The 21,261-nt window shown below is 41.9% G+C and overlaps 1 protein-coding gene across 1 annotated transcript in view; it reads right to left on the reverse strand.

Moving 5' to 3' along the window:
* The window catches only part of FAT3 (FAT atypical cadherin 3), a 471,657-nt gene that overhangs the window by 199,094 nt on the left and 251,302 nt on the right, over positions 1-21,261 (reverse strand). Inside the window, exon 3 of the mRNA XM_045020047.1 lies at positions 4,904-4,965. Within this exon, the coding sequence (XP_044875982.1) occupies positions 4,904-4,965 (62 nt within the window). The remainder of the gene's footprint in view (positions 1-4,903; positions 4,966-21,261) is intronic.

Raw genomic sequence — 21,261 nt, forward strand, 5'->3', positions numbered from 1 at the left:
ACATGTACACAGCAGAGCAGAACAGGAATTATTTATATTCCTGGTGTCTCAGAGTAAGCTGACAAAGAACAAGGTTGTAGATCCTTCATGAAATGGTTTACTTTCAGCCTCCGTATCTCAGACAGCTGTCACTACAGTTGCTGCAAAAGGCAGACCTAAACTTTTCACGGTCTTCCCAGAGCTAACATTCCAATAGTGCTGCCCACTGTTAGCTTTTACATCTTTGGTAAGTAAGAACTATGCAAGAAAAAACGAGGGACAAGACTACAAAACCCAGGAAATATTAGAAAACGACAGACACACAAATCTGGGACAGAGGAGGGAAGTTGGATGGAGGCAGGAAGGAGCAGCTGAGAAAGATGTAATAAAAATGCTGCAATGTCCAGTTATTACAGGGGAATAAAGGTAGAGTCCTTGCAAATTGTAATCACATCTCATTTTGAAATAGATATTTATTTTAATTCACTTGCTTAGCAAGCAGATAACTACCACAATTTTACTCCTTTCATCAGTTTAACAATTAAAGCCTGGATCCATTTAAGATATTCTGCAGAATAATCTGAGAAAACTGCACTTGGGTTGTTGTATGTTAGAAAGTAATGTAACAAGTTGATATTTCTCCCCTAACTTAAACTAGAACCATCCCACTAGTAAGTCTACAGTAAAGTGAGAAACCATGGAGTATGTGATCCACTGAGACCAAATTACATCTGCCACGAAAAAAATGCTACTAGACAGTAACCATGTAATAATGTCCTAAACCCTAGAATTATTAAATGATTTTACAAATGTCAAAGAAATCAAACCTTTTTATTTAAAAACAAACAAACAAACATAATTTTCATGGTAGATTTAAAAGGTGCCTTTTTCAAAGAAATAAACAAATGCATCTCGAACCCCCCTCCTGCCCCCCTACCCAAACAATTTGAATCTTTTAGTCAGGAATCTAGGTAAGAATTCAGGAAGAGTAAAGTCTATCACATTAGTAGGTTCAGAAAGTTAATGTCTTCCTTTGTATGTATTCTTTGACGTGTGCAGAATCCTTTAACTACAGCCATGGGCGTTCATTATAAAAAGACAGACACTGGAAAACAGATAGCTACAAAAAGGAATAGTCTATGAGACGAAGGCACTAGATGGGGGTTCAATACCTGATGCTACCACAGACTCCCTGTGTGACTTGGGACAAGTCACTTTGTCTTTGTGCTTCAAATCCCCATCTGTAAAATGGGGGTCATGGTAAACAGTCCCCTATCCTACAAGGTATTGTGAAGATCAATTCATGAAATATTGTGAGGCACACAACTAGGGTGTGAATCAGGGGACATATAAGTACCTAGATTAACAGAAGGGTGGTTTATATTGGGCAGCTGTGGCAGAATGGAATAAGCACGGGTACTGGAATCAGGAGACCAGGGTCTGCCACTAGTTTACTCTGTGACCTTGGGCAAGTTACTTGACCACTTTGTGCCCTATTTGCTCTGCCTGTAAAGCACCAGTGTGAAGCGCTTGGAGAGCTATAAATGAAAATGTGCTATAACACTGCAAAGTATCATAACCCATTAGCCCCCACAATCTCATTTTGCCTTGTTAACAGCTATTGTCAATGGGGCGGAGACAGACCTTTCACCAATGGAATTTGCTCTGTACGTACTTTGTTGTCTGGGAACAATGCCTCAATCAAATTCAAGTTGAGAAAAGGGCCTATTTAAAAAATAATTAAAAGGCATTCTAACCAGGAAAGGTCCATCAATGCCTCATATATGCACCATGCAAGCGGAAACAGAGGTTGCCGGGTCAAGCTCTAATAAGATCCTTTCAGAGGGAGCCAGTTTTACTCTTTTTTATGCCAGACAGACTCTATTGGAGACAGGGTATGAAACAAAGCCGGAAGGGTAATAATCGTACTATTGGGAGACCATGGTAATCTTGGCAATTAAGGACTCCCTAGGAGGTTAATTAAACACATTGAGAGTCAAACTTTTCACAAAATGTTTCAAGTATGTCATAAAAACGTGCCCACCTTAAGACAGCTCAGTTCTGAACCATCAACAGCCTATTTGTTTTTGTCATGCTGAACTTGCCTCCAAGTATGCTGTAGAAATGGCAAATGTTAACTTTTAATTAGCAAATGAAAAGACCGACTAGGTCATCTAGTTCATCTCCCTGTCAATGCACAATTCTATTCTCTGCAGTAAATTTTTGCCCACTTGGCCCAGTTTAGTTTTAAACGTCTCAAGCAACAGGGCTCCTTCCACTCTCTTCAAGAGGCCATTCCAGACCTTGCTGTTCGCATTTCTACTTCCCCGATTGCCTACACTTTCTGTGCTCAGTTTCATCCTATTAATCCCAATTCTAAACCTCCTGGATCACCCTAAAGACTTCATCTCATTCCTTTACGTATGCACCCGTCAAAAACTTGTAGACCAATCAATATCTTTCAAAGTGGACAAAAATCTGAGGAAAGCATCCAGCCCAGCGGGCTAAAGCCTGAGTTTTATAAATAATACGAGAGAGTTCCCCTCTGCCCTCACCACTGAAGATGTATAACGCTTCCCTTTTTAAGGGGTGAATCCTTTGGAAAATTGGCATCTGGTGTGTTTCATTCAGATCCCCTGAGAAAACACAGATGCAGAAAAGACTTACAGTCCAGACCCCAATTTGTCCAATAAAAGATATTACCTCACCCATCTTGTCTCAGACCCAAGTTTCTCATTTATATATATATTCCAAAATCTATGCCAAATTCACTTCAGCTGGCTATCTTCCCTAGCAGTAAAAGCTGAAAAATCTCCAGTTATCGGAATAAAGAATTACTTAGTTAACTTTCCAACTGAAGAAATCCCTTAAAGGAGATAAAAAAAAATCCCTTTATTCCTCCTCATTTATTTATAGCCTGGGATATTTGGGATTGTACAGAAACATATAGAGGGAAAAAAGTTAGCAAGTCAGATAAGAAATTAACCTTCCTCTCTTGTTGCTCTGTACTAGGCCAAGTGCTCAGGATTTTCCTCAAGCAGTACTAACCAGGGAAGGAATATCTGCAACCAGAGATTACTACATTCTTCTCCCAAATAGTGATTGTAACAAAAAAACATTCTGACCCTGTAAGGGTGCTTAATATGTCCACATATTCTTTAGTTAACACTACTATGAGGAGAGTTTTCGAAATCATATTATATGGATGGCTGTGTCTATTAGATGATCTTACACAGTAGCCCTCGTTTTCCACTTGCCCCAATGTGAATCAGGAGTCATTTCAGTAAATTCAGGGCAGTTATATCACTGTAAATTAGAGTGAGATCAGAATCAAGCCCCGTATATGGAAAAGGAAGGGAACATTTTATCACATGGTTTTTAGAGCGACGAGGTAGAAATCACGTATTGGACCTGGCAATGCACAGGTACAGTTTTGTGAGAGTTACACATATTACAGATAGTTATTCAGATGAGAGGACACTATGGAGAGAGAGTTGAAATAAATCTTCCACTGCAAAGAGTAATTTCTTACTTGGAAACTGTAGTTGATAGGTTTAAATTTGAAATTTCAAAAATGATTCATCCTGATGATCCAGCCAAAGTGAGCAAAACCAGAGTTTACTTCCACTCACATTATAGGGTTTTGCATATAGATTCAAGATGCAATCTTAGGCCTCAATCCTTCAAAAATTTAAACATGTTTAACTGCACAATGGAAATAATCCCATGTACCAGTGGTTTTCAAACTTTAGCAACCCGAGGACCCCCATTTTGATTTTAAATATTTCAGGGACCCCGAACCCTCCCGCTCAGCCCCAGGCCCTGCCTCCACTCCACCGCTTCCCCCAAGGCCCCACCCTTTCCCCACCTCTTCTCAAACCCTGCTCACTCCATCCCCCCTCCCTCCATCACTCACTCTCCCCCCACCCTCACTCACTTTCACCAGGCTTGGGGCAGGGGGTTTGGGTGCAGGAAGGGGTGCGGGCCCTGAGTGGGAGTTTGGCTGCAGGAGGGTCAGGGTTCTTGGAGGGAGTCTGGGTACGGGCCCTGGGCTGAGGTAGGAGGTTGGGGTGCAGGATGGGGTGCAATGGCCAATGGGAGCTGCGGAGTCGGTGCTTGGGGCAAGAACAGCAGACGGAGACCTGTCCTTCCCGCCACCCTCCACCCCAGGGGCCGAATAGATGTGCTGGCTGCTTCCAGGAATGGTGCAGGGCCAAGGCAGGCAGGGAGCCTGTCTTAGCCCCACTGCGCTGCAGGACTTTTACTGGCCTAAAATCTTCCGGTTTAGCTTCAGTAGCCTCCGGGAGATAGCGGAAGGGGGAGGAGTTGAAGGAGGGAGGGAGGGAGGGGGAGGAGTTGATCAGTGGGGCCCGCAGACCCCCTGGAATTCCCTTGGAGACCCCCAGTGGTCCGCGGACCCCAGTTTGAGAAATGCTGCCATATAGCACTAATCACAGGGTATGCAGTTATCCATGTGCAGAAGTCTTTGCAGAATAAGGGCCTTCCAAACTGCATTAGAAATTCATTAAAGGGACACAGACGACTGAAATATCACATGCTTCTCTGAAATATTTTAACTTATTGTTACAAGTAACAAAAAATTGCTATAACCAAAAGAGATTAGAGAAAAAATGAATATCTGTCTATTTCTACAGTTTGTTCATGTGTTTGAAAGCATTTTGTGAATTGTCGACTGAATTATTTCCCCTGTATAGTTAGTCCAATTCCCCTCTTTGTGACAGCAACAGGAGAGGGCAAAGCATAGTCTTAGAAATAGGGAGAAAAAATGGTTTTACTGAAAATTAACATGGAAAATTAGACAACAGGGGTAATATTAGAAACAAGCTTTAAACTCATTATTCAAAATTGGAAAGATTTGAAGACAGAGGTACCCCTTTAATATGTATTCCCCATCAGAGTTTACCTCGAGAAAATGCTCTGCCTGCTGCTCTCGATCCAATTTTCTTGATGTTGTCGTAATCAGACCTGTGGAAAAAGGAGAACATTTGGTTGTTAATACCTGCTGGAGCAACATAAGTCTCTCCACTGACCATAAGAAACAAGTTCATCTGCTGAATTCTCCAAAAGTGTGTGTGTGGGGGGATTTGGAACAGTATCATGCCTAGTTTTCTTGATGTCTCTCCGACATCACCACAGTCAGGGTTTGCCTAAAAATGAATCTGTAAGGGGAAAAAAGAATACAATATTAAAAACTGAAAATTGGTTACAATTGTGTTTATATAGTTAATACACTGTAGTTAGTATGGTGAATTAAAAAACCTCAGTAAAGAATCACTAGCTGTCTTGTAATTAGGAATTTTAATTAACATTTGCATATGAGTGAAATCTTACAGTAAGCACCTCATTAAAGATTTTCGAGTTCTTGAACAATTAATGAGATTGGCACAGAAGTAATCGGCAGCCTAAGATTGGTCTTCTGTTATTTAACTTTCTGATAGGTTTTTGATCTCTCTTTTTTGTTATTATATTTGACAAAGAAGGTTATTTTTGTAATAGCTACTTGTATGCAGAATGATTGCCAGCTCTTGTGCATTGACGATTTTGTACAGCGTCATCATTTTGTTCCATGTATAAAGAGCTTTTAAACAAAGTAACTTTTTACATTAAAAAGATCAAAACATCTTTACTTTAAACAATGCTCTTCTATACACTAATAACCTCATGCAGGATTTAGACTTAGCAAAGAAAATATGAGACACTCTCACAGACTTTACTATGTTGTTAAAAATAATTTTAGCTTTTATTTTTCCTCAGTAGCAATTAAAAGGTTCCACTTCTACCTCACACAAAGTGTTCTTTGAATAGCAGGATACATTGTGTGCTGTCTTGGAGGTAGATTCTGACTAGTGTTCAGAGACCAGAATCCCAGAGGTATATATTTTATTGAAGACAATGCCAATGTACCATATACTTTGCAAGAATTCATCCTTCACATTTGCTAGAAAAACAGGAGCAGTAATATCCCATGGCTGAGCTAAAAGACTTACTTGTTTAATGAGAGGATTTACCCTTATGACGACCATGATTTTGTTAAGAATAATAATTGTTATTAATTATCATTATTATAACCTACGTTTATATTGTGCCTTTAATCTCAAAGCACTCTAAAGCACTTTACACACTGTCACTTTCTACTTAGGAGGAATCACTTCACTCACCAGTAAAATAGGGGCTATAACTAGGAGCAATGGGATTAAATTAACAAAGGGAAGTTTTTCCTGATATTTCAGACTAACAGCGAGATCTATTAGACTGAAAAACAGACTCCCAAGAGAAAGTGTTAGAAACCAGACTAGACTTGACAAAAGCATCAGAACAAATTGTATGCTGTGTTATTGAGAATAATCCTGTGCTGGCAAAGGATGGAAAAGAAAAATGCAGCAGGCCGTTTCAGTCTCAGATGGTTATAATTTTATTATCTGGGCTGTAAGCTGACTGCAGTTGTGTGGGTTTAGGAAGGCATCACAGTGGATGACAGGTCTGTGCCATGCATGCAACTCTGTATTCTGTGTGAATGCAGATCATCATATATGAACACAAGGAAGAAGTCACTACAAGCAGATGCTTGTTTTCAGCAACACCTTGTAAGAGCAACCGCCCCTTACAAGCAACATTTCCCCTGGGAACATGTTCTCTATTGTGACTTATCAACACTCCCTAATAACAGCAACAGTTGCTTAGGAGCAACATAGCAAAAGGGCACTGATATAGTGCTACTAATGGGCGTTCACTGTATTTAAGAAAATATTTCAGTACCAACAAGATTTTAAAGTGGAACTCATTAAGCCCTTTTGTGGCATTTAGACACCACTACAGACACTTGTGCTCAGCAAGGGCATGTATCAGTAGAGCTCTCACTATCGCTGAAGATATGACATCTCTTTATATGCCCTCCTACTCTCTTTTTGCGAAGACACTATTTATAAATGGTACCCAACTTCTTCTTAAGCCAGAAATGTACATGCACAAAGAGTATGGACTGAAGGTCGGATAGTCAAATGCACCCTATACCTTCCCAAACGGTTTTGCACGCATGCTGCATGGCCAGTCATTACAGTGAGTGAGATGATTAGGGTTGCCAAATTTCTAATCGCATGAACCCGAACACCCTTACTTGCCCCCTGCCTTGCCCCTTCTGAGGCCCCACCCCCCACTCACTCCATTGCTTGCTCTCCCCCACCCTCACTCACTTTCACCAGGCTGAGGCAGGGGGTTGGGTGCAGGAAGGGGTGATGGCTCTGGCTGGGAGTACAGACTCTGGAGTGGGGTCAAAAATGAGGGGTTTGGGGTCCAGGAGGGGGCTCCAAGCTGGGGCCAAGGGGTTCAGAGTGTGGGAGGGGGGTGCGGGCTCCGGCTGGGGGTGTGGGCTCTGGGGTGGGGCTGGGGATGAGAGGTGTGGGGTGCAGGAGGGGGCTTAGAGCTGGGGCAGGAGGTTGGGGTGGGGAAGGGGGTGTGGGAGGGGGGCTCAGGGCTAGGGCAGGTGGTTGGGTGTGGACTCTGAGAGGGAGGTAGGGTGCCAGAGCTAGGCTGCCATTGGCTGCAGTTCCTGGCCAATGGGAGCTGCAGAGCTGGCACTCGGGGTATGGGCAGCATGCGAAGCCCCCGTGGCCGCCCCTGTGCCTAGGAGCCGGACATGCTGGCCACTTCTGGGAGCCGCATGTAGCCAGATCAGGCAGGGAGCCTGCCTTAGCCTCGCTGCACCATTGACTGGAGCCACCACGGTCCCTTTTTGACTGGACATTCTGGTAAAAAACTGGATGCCTCGCAACCCTAGATATGATATCTACCCCACAGAGCGAGCACATCTTACTCTCCTTTTGAAATGAAAGGTTCACAATGGACTGTTCAAACTAAACCTTCCAGTTGGTAGAACACCCTGGCACCTGCCACTGGACAGGCAAAAGGGACGGTCACTATAACCAATTCTCACAAGTGCGCTTTTGTAAGTTTGTTGGGTTTTTTTAAGCTACAGACATTGGTATTACAGTTCTATCCAGAGACCCCAAATACATCTGGCTCCCATTCTGCTACGTGTTCTTCAGAGCAGGCGCTGTCTATGTGTTTGTTCAGTGCCTAGCACAGTGGGACTCAGTTCTTGGCTGGCGCTTAGGCACTACTGTAATAAACATGATTAATGATATAATAATAAATACAAACACATAGCAAGTCCCTAAAATGGTTCATATAATTTCAAAGAAATGGCTACAGGAAGAGAAGAGCAGCCATTAGACTCCACACTGAACAATACTTAGTATACGCTCTTCAATCAAATAATCATCTTACCCAGAGATGGCTATAAATGTTCCCTATAAAGGCTGTTGATGTTGGGCCAATTACATCAGCCCCCAAGAGTGGCCTTCAGCTGAATTTCATGGGTTTTAGTCAGAGCAGAATTCAGCCAATGGTGCTGTAACATTTTTTCCCTCGCCAAGTTTATTAATGTAATAAGTGAAAGTAATAGTACTCAGCACAACATTTTAAATCTTCCAAGCATTATACACACCTTAACCAAGCCACCTGCACAACGTCTCAGTGAGTATCATCCTCATTTGAAAGGTGGGGAAACTGAGGCAACTTGACCAATGTCACCCAGCAGGCTAGTGGTAGATGTGACCGTAGTGCTTTATTTATTGATAGCTGGTGGGGCTGGCGGGTTTAGGACTACTGCCATGCCAGAGGAGAAGATAATTTGCTGCTCTGTCTGAAGGGCAGCCCCATTCCTGAGCTGCCAGCTGGGAACTGTTCAGTCAGTCTGTCCCTGGCTGTCAGGCAGTGGTAAAGGAGGATGCTTGCTGCTCCTGACATTCAGATGTCAAGAGGAGTTATCTCCCCGCCACTCCCACCGGACACCAAACAGGGAGAAGGTCCCCTCCTCAGGTTTTGTAATCACAGAAGTCTGTTGGGCCAGCCAGCTTCAGGGGCTCGGTCCAGAGTCTTGGCTGTACACGAGCATGGACAATGCTGGGAGATTTCCTGCTTCCATTCAAACCATCCTATCAACTGACCTTCTAGCACATCTGCTCCCAGCCAAGCACTGGAAGTGGGGAGTCAGCTAAACTTTTGTGAACTTCAAAACAGATTAGCTCCAGGTCAAGTTCTGGGTCCAGAGAGGCCTGACTAGACTAGTCTTTATTTGCACTTTTACAGAGCCTTTCATCCATGGATCTCAAAGCAATTTATAAGCATCCCCTGCAGGATAAACAACTATTATCATCCTCACGTTACAGACAGAGAAGCTGAGACACAGGTAAGCGACTCACCTTAGGTCACAGAGTCAATAAGTGACCCCACCAGGAACAGAACTCTGAACTCCTGACTCCATGTCTGCTGTTCTAGCCACCGCACAACAAACCCTCTTTAAACCAGTTCACTAACCTTTGGTGTTAATGTACATATACCGTAGCGAACACGTACGCAAAGGAAGAGTTACGAGTTCAACAATGAGGCTAGCACTCTGTGCAATGGTAAAATATGGACATGAAATAACTAATAATAAAATAAGCTTTTTCGTTTTGCTGATTTGTGTCATCATGGGTATTTGTGTGATATGCAAAAAATAGGTTTATTTTTGACTTAAAATGATTCCTTTGTGATTGAATTTTTTTAAAACAGTAGTTTTGCTTGGATGGTTAATCATGTGTTTATGCAGCTTTTTATTTGTATCTGGGGAAATACTCAAAAGTACTTATTTGCATTATGGGCCTGATGCCATTTAGGTTTCAAAACAGAAAGCTAGATTCACAGCTAGTGTAAATCAATGTAGCTCCACTGAAGTCAAAGGAGCCACATCAATTTACACAAGCTAAGGATTTTGCTGAGAGGATTTTGTTTTTTCTAATTTTTGGTTTGCTTATCTTTAATCGTGAGTATATGAAAAACCCACTGTAAATCACTACTGTTTGTGTAACAAGAAAAAAAAGTTGTATTTTTTAATAAATTGCATCAAAAGTCATTTTTAGGCAAAAATCTGATAGTCCGTGTCCAATATCAGCATCCATTATTTTATTTGTATATGCAAGTTGTACTTTCTTTGAATGCATAAAATGTCATTTAACTCCTACGAAAGCTGCAAATCAAAATTAAGTTCTGCCAGTTTTGCCAACCTTTCTGATAGTTTACCATGTACAGTACTGGAAATGTAAACATCTTTTATAGGACCTTTGTTATGCTAACACAAAGCTCATGTTTTTTGGCATCTTATATGATTAACTTGACAAGGAATGTAGGTCCGATATGCAGGCTGAGAGAGTATCTTGAGTAAAAGCAGACAGGTAAAGGAGAAGCTAATACATGACTTTTCACCAACACTGAATCTACCCTTTTAAGTCTAAGATGGAATTGATGTTGATTAAAATGGAGGATGACAAACAAACAAATGAGGAAATAATGCTACAACTGTACTCTTCAAAAATGTGATCCCAGAATCCCACATTTAATGGGCATAGGAATTAAATAAAGGTCCTAAAAAGTATCATCAAGAGCAGACAGGCTACACTGTGCTGGGCACATGCAGCCCTGGCTTACACCCTCGGAAAGCCCAGCTGTCCCTAAGTTGTTAACACCCATATTGTATAGGTCAGTATTTCTATGCCTTCTTAAAGAGCAAGGGAACAGGATATGCAGGATTTGTGATGAGTAGTATACGTAGAATTGCTCCTCCTACATGTACTGTCTCATGCAGTTGCAAACCAGGTGAAACTGGATCCTAACTCCAGTACTACTAAAGCAAAACAAAGAACAAAACAACAAAGGGACATGCAGACTGGCATAATGGGATGTGAGAAACCAAACTGCAAGGGATGAAATTACTTATTTCCATCCTCCTCCTCCTCCTCCATCAGCCTGGGCATATGGGCATTTAAGAGCAGTAGTCCAACAGCAACACAAATGATCTGCATAGGTCCTGCTTATCATTATGGCAGCCGGCAGAACACACTTTCCAAAATGTGTTGGTAGCTGCTTTACAAAACTCAAGATGATACCTCTGCTCTTGGAGCCTAGAAGCAGAGACGGCCCCTGGTCCAATGTACCCTGATTGCTAATGCTCCTTCTAAGGTAATTCCCCTAATCAAACTGCCAGACCCTTTTAAGGAATTTTAAAACCATGCTGCCAAACAACACTCAGCTACACACAGTGAGTTATTGGATTAGCAGCTAAAAAGTTGTAATTTTTGGTTTGTAATTTTGTAGTTGTAATTTAAACTGCAGTGCCAATGATTTGGAGAGAGCCAACAGATCATACCAGCAATTGTTACTTCTGCATGGTGCCTCCAGTTGGGAAAGGTGTGTCAAAGAAGAAAAAGTGGACTGTGCATTATCCAAACATTCCATCAGCTATACGCCCAGTACCCCACGGAGAAGGACTGCCGGTTCCTGATGCACCAGAATCATTCTCACTTGAGTCAGACGAGGAAGAGGAAGAGGATGAAACTTCTGGTCCTGAACCATCAATGTCACAGGACCCACATTTTCTCCCATCCTCCTCCTCTGAACCACACCTCATAACACAAGGTGAACTGAATGACCTCGTCAGGGATTTGGAACTACCCAAGAGTAAGGCAGAGCTGTTGGGCTCCAGACTACAGCAGTGGAATCTCCTGGCAGGTGATGTTAGGGTTTCCATGTTCCGTGACCGTCAAAAGGATCTTGTCCCATTCTTCTTCATGGAAGGTGATCTTGTAGCCTGCAACAACATCCATGATGTGATAGCAGCCCTCAACATCGTTCACGATCCAGATGAGTGGAGACTGTCCATTGATTCATCGAAGACGAGTCTTAAAGCTGTTTTACTGCATAATGGCTATGTTTTGCCATCAATTCCAGTTGGTCATGCAGTCCATATGAAGGAAACCTATGACAACATGAAACAACTTTTGAGGTGCATAAACTATGACCAACATCAGTGGCAGCTTTGTGGCCATTTGAAGGTTGTTGCTCTCTTGCTTGGTCTGCAGACTGGATACACAAAGTACTGCTGTTTTCTCTGTGAATGGGATAGTCGTGCAAGAGATTCACACTACATCAAGAAAGATTGGCCACTCCAACAGTCATTGGAGCCTGGGAGGAAAAGTGTTCAGCATCCACCACTTGTTGAATCAAGGAAGATTTTGTTACCACCCTTACACATCAAGCTGGGTCTGATGAAGAACTTTCTCAAGACCATTGACAAAACACAAGCAGCTTTCAAGTACCTCCGTGGAAAATTTCCAAGGTTAAGTGAAGCTAAGATAAAGGAAGGTGTCTTTGTTGGTCCTCAGATTCGTGAACTTCTTCGAGATGATGCATTTGACCATGCACTGCGTGGCAAGGAAAAGACGGCATGGAAAGCCTTCCAGTTTGTGGCAATAAATTTTCTCGGAAACAAGGCAGACAACTACAGGTTGTTGGTGGAAAACCTCCTCAAGGCATACAAAAGCCTTGGTTGCAACATGTCACTAAAGATACATTTTTTGCACTCTCATCTAGATTTTTTTCCACCGAACTGCGGAGCAGTGAGCGACGAGCACGGCGAGCGATTTCACCAGGACATTGCAACAATGGAGAAACGCTATCAGGGCAAATGGAGCCCATCAATGCTTGCAGACTATTGCTGGACAGTGACAAGAGATGCTCCATTTAATGAATACAAGAGACAAGCCAAGAAGCACCGAGTAGACACTGAATAGGATTAAACTATGTACATAATAGTTTTTTGCTTTTTGTTTCATAATAAATTTTATTTATATAACCCTTTTGCTGATTTTTAAAGTGTTATATAAACAGGACAGGTGAAATATTATCATGTAAAGCAACCATAAACACATGAAAAGACCTAGGTTTACAATTTATGATTAAAACTCTACTATCTACACAATATACATAGATATAAAATGTAAAAACTTAAATGTCTTAGAAACAGTAGCCAATCAGTTTTAATTGTTTTATTTTTTTATTTGTCATATTTGAATTCAGCACATCAAAATACATAATAAATAGCACATTTTATCTCTGAAGCAGATGACTTCTCAAAAATTGTAGACCAGTGTAACCTTATTCAAGCTGAGCAGCAACTGACAAGGCCAGACACAATTTGCCACAAATTGTAAAGCCTATATGGCAAAGCCACACGGACTGATACTATGTAGATTACAGTTGAGATCTCAGCCCGAAGCTTTGCTATATCCTGGTTTCATGGGAAAGCTTTCCTCTCACTAAGATATTGATCCTGGCCTCCAAATATATTGACTTAGAGATGGTACCTAGAATATAAAACTAGGGAGCTTTCTCCACAGAATTGTCACTCGTCTGTGCTCATTAAGGAGTTTTTGCACCCTCCTTGTCACAGATGCTTATCCCCAGATTTTTAACTGCTGCTCTCAAGCGCTGCAATGAACAAAGATACAGTAAGAAGAAAACCCACCAGGTTATCAAAGCAACTTCCAGAGGATAGCCTTTGAAGACTATGTCTAGGTCCCAGCAGTCAGATCCCAAATAGGTCTATGCCTAAACAAAATAGTGAAGCTGACCCATAGTTTGAGAGCAAGAGGAAATGGACAACATAGGCTCCAATGTTCATATTGATCTGTATCTGGGGTAGGATCCTGATCGACCAAAATAGAAATAGTGTGAGTGAACTGACACGAATTCCTAGTTGGCCTAGACAATCATATTTCTTGCTGCAGAAGTGTTCCTCAGCTAAAAGAAGCCTGGCCCTTCGACATAGGAGGCTTTCCCAGATGTAAGGAAGCAGTTGGTTCTCTACTAGAAACTTCAGAACTGGACATTCCTTCTCTAAAACAGATCTTATCTTAAAGGGGAGTAATCAAGGAAGCTTTAAATATGTTAATAACTGACCACATTCTGAGAGAGACTTATTCCCTGTGTGCCATAAAATACCAGGACAATGATTCCTTCTCTTTGAGAGCGTATATAGCTTTTTTAATAGTTTTGATGCAGAACCCATACTCTAGCGCACCACTATTTGTTCTTTTCGCAATAGAAGGGTGTTCTGGAAAAGTTCAGGTATCCTTCTTAGAACCTGTACGTATATGATTTCCTAGCAGAAAACCAGTTTCTTACTTTCCCCATAGCCTCTCAAATACATACACTTGATTCTCTTGTTCAAAGAAGAATGGCAGGCCATCTTTTTTCAAAATTGCTTGAACTCGCTTGATTGAGAGTGAGATTTCTAAAAGTGCCTAGACTTCCAGTGGAACTTGTGCTTCTAAATCACTTAGGCACTTTTGATAATCCTATGCTCGGTCTCAGTCTTAGAAATGTCACCATCGGTGGTGAAGGCCTGTAGATCCTAACAAGGAAAACAACATCCAAAGGTCCATCACAGGAGATTGAAACATTTATCTTTCTCTACCTAAACCCTCAAAGTCCTGAGGAGAGCCTCATTTTGGGGAACCTGGCCTCAGGTTGATCAAAAGCCTAATTCCTCTTCACAGGATATGAGGATTCTGCCTCCAGCTTCTTTAAGGTAGAACCAAACATAAACACTAGACTAGGATCGAAGCTCTGAACTGAAGAAGAGAGAATCAAAGGTAGCAGTAGGCTTCCACACTGGAATCTCAACCACCAATAAAACTTGAGTTTCAGGGAGACCACAAAGTATATTCTTTAGCCCAGGAAGCCCTTTATTTTAACCTGCCCCCTAAATGTGAGATGTTCAAATCTCTTTGCTCATTTAAGGCTAAAGGAACTAGCTCAGGTATCCTAGCTTAGCATCTACAACAAAAGCTGCTGTGGATTTAGCCATTCATGGAATTGTCCAACATAATGCATCTAGTGGGAAAGATAAGAGACTGTTTCATCAGAGAAAAATTCACTTTATAAAAAAGTGTTCTGAGCCTGTTCTTAATAATTCTAGGTAAGGTGATTTTAATAGGCAGGAACCAATGCCTGTTGGTCAGCTCCTACTGGGCACTGATTCCTAAAAGGTGAGACAAGCAACTGAAAATATCTGGCCCAGGTATGGAGATATCAGCCCAACAATGAAATAGAAGAAGAAACTAATGCGTGTGCTCCCAGGAAAAGTGCTCCTGACTGAAGAAGTCAAAGGACAGGTAATAAATATTGCCACTTAACAGGATTTACTAACTGAAATGATCAGAAACTCATTCCTGAAAAGAAGATGATGGGCTTCTAGAAGACCCAAGTACACAGCAATTATACTCACAAGTCCACGCAGAACTTTCATTCATGAGCTGTATTCAGGAAATGGCATAAAGAGACAGGATACTTCTGTTCAGAAGTACAGCCATCAACGGTAAACATCCTTGTTTTCCCCTGATGGTACAGAATTAAACCTGCAAGCCTAGATTGATCAAGGAGGGTCACTAGAATACATTATGTTTTTCAGTAGTGCATGCTGGAGTATAAAATTGTCCAGTATCCATGATAGTGGAAGTGCAGAAATGGTTAGCAATAATCAGGGCAACTCTATTATCCACAGTGAGCAAGAGGCATTTTAAACACTCTAACAGCACCTTCATCTAGCATAATAAATTAGCGATTGACATAGTGAAATTGCATATCAAAGATAAATTATAGAATATAATTTAAATTTGACTTGGGGATGTAAACAAACATATCATTTTATATAATTACACATGTAAACCTCTAATTTACGAGAATGTATTCTGATCCTAACTGAATGATACTATATTGAAAAAAAAATTAGGAAGACTGTGTAATTACTTTAAAGATTACTGCATTACTGGTTTTGTTGAGATGACAATGCGACAGAAATGACCTCTCTCTCTGAAATAAGCGAAACATAAAATGCTACTGCTTTAAAAACATTAACATTTTCTTTTTAACATGTGGTTATATTAAAAAACAACAACAAAACCCCCAAACAGTTGAAATTGCACCTTTTCCTTTCACTTACTTGTCTCTGATGCATTTCCTGAGAGATAGCTGCTTAATTTAACAGACAAAAAGGCGGATTCCTACAGTAAAGAGATGATAATCAAAATTCTAGACTTGACAAAATAAAGTGAAGGTAAACACAGTAAGGGAGGCAAAGTGAGAGGATGGACACTAACAAGGCTTTTGATACTGTCTCGCGTGACCTCATAAACAAACTGGAGAAATGCAACCTAAATGGAGCTACTATAAGGTGGGTGCATAACTGGTTGGAAAATCATTCCAAGAGAGTAATTATCAGTGGTTCACAGTCATGCTGGAAGGGCATAACAGTTCTGGGTCCGGTTCTGTTCAATATCTTCATCAATGATTTAGATAATGGCATAGAGAGTACGCTTATAAAGTTTGCAGACGATACTAAGCTGGGAGGGGTTACAAGTGCTTTGGAGGATAGGATTAAAATTTAAAATGATCTGTACAAACTGGAGAAATGGTCTGAAGTAAATACGATGAAATTCAATAAGGACAAATGCAAAGTACTCCATTTAGGAAGGAACACTCAGTTGCACACATACAAAATGGAAATGACTACCTAGGAAGGAGTACTGCAGAAAGAGATCTGGGGGTCATAGTGGATCATAAGCTAAATATGAGTCAACGGTGTGACACTGTTGCAAAAAAGCAAACACCATTCTGGGATGTATTAGCAGGAGTACTGTAAGCAAGACATGAGAAGTAATTCTTTTGCTCTACTCCTCACTGATTAGGCCTCAACTGGAGTATTTTGTTCAGTTCTAGGCACCACATTTCAGGAAAGATGTGGACAAATTGGAGAAAATCCAGAGAAAGGCAACAAAAAATGATTAAAGGTCTAGAAAACATGACCTATGAGAGAAGATTGAAAAAAGTGGGTTTGTTTAGTCTGGAGAAGAGAAGACCGAGTGGGGACATGATAACAGTTTTCAAATACATAGAGGTTGTTACAAGGAGGAGGGAGAAAAATTGTTGTTCTTAACCTCTGAGGAGAGGGCAAGACGCAATGGGCTTAAATTGCAGCAAGGGCAGTTTAGGTTGGACATTAGGAAAAACTTCCTAACTGTCAGAGTGGTTAAGCACTGGAATAAATTGCCTAGGGAGGTGGTGGAATCTCCATCATGAGGGATTTTTAAGAGCAGGTTGGACAAACACCTCTCAGGGATGGTATAGATAATATTTAGTCCTGCCTTGAACGCAGGGGAATGGACTAGATGACCTCTCGAGGTCCCTTCCAGTTTTATGATTCTATGATAAGAACAGGTTGCCATTATTTTCAGCATGTTTGCTTCTTGATGGTAGTGTTTCTCCGTTTCTGTGGAGGTTAAGACGTGTGTTGAGTGTGTATAGACAGGACCAAGTTTTCAAAGACAGATGCCTGATTTGTGTTAACCAAATCGGCACATACACCAGTTGGGTGCAGAAAGCCTGCAAGTGACATGCAAATCTGATACATGAACAATTCCCTGTTTACATACCCAACTGCAGTTTTTACAGGTATAGGCTTTGAAAATTTGGCACATGTAGTTTGAGATCTTTCAGGAAGACAGATACCATATACATGACAGCTATTCAGAGGTGCTGAGACAGCAATTACAGTTTAGGCTTTTCAAAATCATAACAGTATTTGGGCTCACTGTATAGAAAATGGTGACTTTTTAATTCCATGCCAGGGCCTCTGATGTTCGTCATTAATCAAGACTAACAGGGAGTTTCGCAAGGGAGTTCTCCAGGTGAAGGAGGAGCAAATACAGCATCTATGGGGTAAGTGACTGTCTGTAGTGTGTGTTTGGGGGTTACTTGCTGTGTGCTGAGCTTGTGTTTGTCAGTCTGTTTGGTTGGTTGTATGAAGGACCGTGTGCTGTGGCTGGCAGTTGGAGGCCATGAGCTTCAAAGCAAGGTTTGAAAGCTTGAAGCCTCTGCTAATTGGTTGAGCCTTAATCAGTGGGCGGGGCATTCACTCAGGCCAGGGCTTTATAAAGCCACGCACAGGCGACCAGGGAGCTTTGCAAACAGGGACTGCTAACAGGGAGTTTCGCAAGGGAGTTTTGCAAGTGGAGTGGGAAGGGAGCAGGGGTCCCTTGTCGGCCTCTCTCTTCCCCTGCAGTCCCCTTAAAACCTATAATCCAAACCACTTTCCAAAACCTCTCTCTTTAAACCATCCTTCCATTAACTAGGAGACAATGCAGGCAGAAGCCCAGCAGCAGAGTGGGGGCTATCCAGTTTATTGCGCTGAGTGTTGCATGTATGATTACCTGCCCTGTGGGCGAGTGGCGTATGTGTGCAGTCGGTGCAAGGAGCTCCTGGCCCTCAGAGACCATGTACGGACTTTGGAGGCCAGAGTGGCGGAACTGGAGGAGCTAAGAGAGGCATGTTGATGAGGCTTTCCGGGACACTGTAAAATTGTCCCACCTCCGCTCAGACAGCCCCTGTGCTGTTGAGGAGGAAGAATGGCCCAGGGAAGCAGAGCAGTCAATGGGAGCAGAGGGAAACCTTCCCATAGTTGGGACCCTCCTTCCAGATGGTGCTGGGGTTGCCTCTCACACTGAGGTTACCTCTCCGGGGGAGGAAACTCCAGTTTCTAGGAAAAGGCAGGTGTTAGTAATGGGAGATTCGATTATTAGAAATCTAGATAGCTGGGTTTGTGATGACCGGGAGAACCGCATGGTGACTTGCCTGCCTGGTGTGAAGGTTGCGGATCTCTCGAGGCATCTAGACAGACTTATGTGTAGTGCTGGGGAGGAGCTGCTGGTCGTGGTACATGTAGGTACCAATGACATAGGGAAGGGTAGGAGAGATGTCCTGAAAGCCAAATTTAGGCTGCTAGGGAAGAGACTGAAATCCAGGACCTCTATGGTGGCATTCTCAGAAATGCTCCCAGTTCCACGTGCAGGGCCAGGTAGGCAGGCAGAGCTTCAGAGTCTCAATGCGTGGATGAGACAATGGTGTAGAGAGGAGGGGTTCACGTTCATTAGGAACTGGGGAAACTTCTGGGATGGGGGGAGCCTATACAGGAGCGATGGGCTCCACCTAAACCAAAGTGGAACCAGACTGCTGGCACTAAACATTAAAAAGGTTGTAGAGCAGTTTTTAAACTAGGAGATGGGGGAAAGCCGACTGCTGCAGAGGAGCCTGTGGATCTGACACAGACTTCTCTTAGGGGAGAGTCTGATGATAGGGAATCTCCGGGTTATAGTCAGGAGCAGAGGACAGAAGAGGATAATGTAAGGGCCAGATCAGATGATAAACAGTCACATAAAAAAGAATCTGGCACATCAGAAAAGGGCAGACAAATAAACAGGGACAAGTTTTTAAAGTGCTTGTACACAAATGCTAGAAGTCTAAATAATAAGATGGGTGAACTAGAGTGCCTTGTGATAAAGGAGGATATTGATATAATAGGCATCACAGAAACCTGGTGGACTGAGAGCAATCAATGGGACACAATCATTCCGGGGTACAAAATATATCGGAAGGACAGAACAGGTCGTACAGGGGGAGGAGTGGCACTATATGTGAAAGAAAATGTAGATTCAAATGAAGTAAAAATCTTAAGTGAATCCACATGTTCCATAGAATCTCTATGGATAGAAATTTCATGCTCTAATAAAAATATAACATTAGGGATCTATTATCGACCACCTGACCAGGACAGTAATAGTGATGATGAAATGCTAAGGGAAATTAGAGAGGCTATCAAAATTAAGAACCCAATAATAGTGGGGGATTTCAATTATCCCCATATTGACTGGGAACATTTCACTTCAGGACGAAATGCAGAGATAAAATTTCTCGATACTTTAAATGACTGCTTCATGGAACAGCTGGTATGGGAACCCACAAGGGGAGAGGCAACTCTAGATTTAATCCTGAGTGGAGCGCAGGAGCTGGTCCAAGAGGTAACTACAGCAGGACCGCTTGGAAATAGTGACCATAATACAATAGCATTCAACATCCCTGTGGTGGGAAGAACACCTCAACAGCCCCACACTGTGGCATTTAATTTCAAAAGGGGGAACTATGCAAAAATGAGGGGGTTAGTTAAACAAAAGTTAAAAGGTACAGTGACTAAAGTGAAATCCCTGCAAGTTGCGTGGGCCCTTTTTAAAGACACCATAATAGAGGCCCAACTTCAATGTATACCCCAAATTAAGAAACACAGTAAAAGAACTAAAAAAGAGCCACCGTGGCTTAACAACCATGTAAAAGAAGCAGTGAGAGATAAAAAGACTTCCTTTAAAAACTGGAAGTCAAATCCTAGTGAGGCAAATAGAAAGGAGCACAAAAACTGCAAACTTAAGTGCAAGGGTGTAATAAGAAAAGCCAAAGAGGAGTTTGAAGAACGGCTAGCCAAAAACTTCAAAGGTAAAAACAAAATGTTTTTTAAGTACATCAGAAGCAGGAAGCCTGCTAAACAACCAGTGGGGCCCCTTGACGATCGAAATACAAAAGGAGCGCTTAAAGACGATAAAGTCATTGCGGAGAAACTAAATGGATTCTTTGCTTCAGTGTTCATGGATGAGGATGTTAGGGAGATTCCCAAACCTGAGCTGGCTTTTGTAGGTGACAAATCTGAGGAACTGTCACAGATTGAAGTGTCACTAGAGGAGGTTTTGGAATTAATTGATAAACTCAACATTAACAAGTCACCGGGACCAGATGGCATTCACCCAAGAGTTCTGAAAGAACTCAAATGTGAAGTTGCGGAACTAATAACTAAGGTTTGTAACCTGTCCTTTAAATCGGCTTCGGTACCCAATGACTGGAAGTTAGCTAATGTAACGCCAATATTTAAAAAGGGCTCTAGGCGTGATCCCGGCAATTACAGACCGGTAAGTCTAACGTTGGTACCGGGCAAATTAGTCGAAGCAATAGTTAAAAATAAAATTGTCAGACACATAGAAAAACATAAACTGTTGAGCAATAGTCAACATGGTTTCTGTAAAGGGAAATCGTGTCTTACTAATCTATTAGAGTTCTTTGAAGGGGTCAACAAACATGTGGACAAGGAGGATCCGGTGGACATAGTGTACTTAGATTTCCAGAAAGCCTTTGACAAGGTCCCTCACCAAAGGCTCTTACATAAATTAAGCTGTCATGGGATAAAAGGGAAGGTCCTTTCATGGATTGAGAACTGGTTAAAAGACAGGGAACAAAGAGTAGGAATTAATGGTAAATTATCAGAATGGAGAGGGGTAACTAGTGGTGTTCCCCAAGGGTCAGTCCTAGGACCAATCCTATTCAATTTATTCATAAATGATCTGGAGAAAGGGGTAAACAGTGAGGTGGCAAAGTTTGCAGATGATACTCAACTACTCAAGATAGTTAAGACCAAAGCAGATTGTGAAGAACTTCAAAAAGATCTCACAAAAC

The sequence above is a fragment of the Mauremys mutica genome, chromosome 1 (assembly GCF_020497125.1).
Source record: "Mauremys mutica isolate MM-2020 ecotype Southern chromosome 1, ASM2049712v1, whole genome shotgun sequence".
NCBI classification, from domain to species: Eukaryota; Metazoa; Chordata; order Testudines; family Geoemydidae; genus Mauremys; species Mauremys mutica.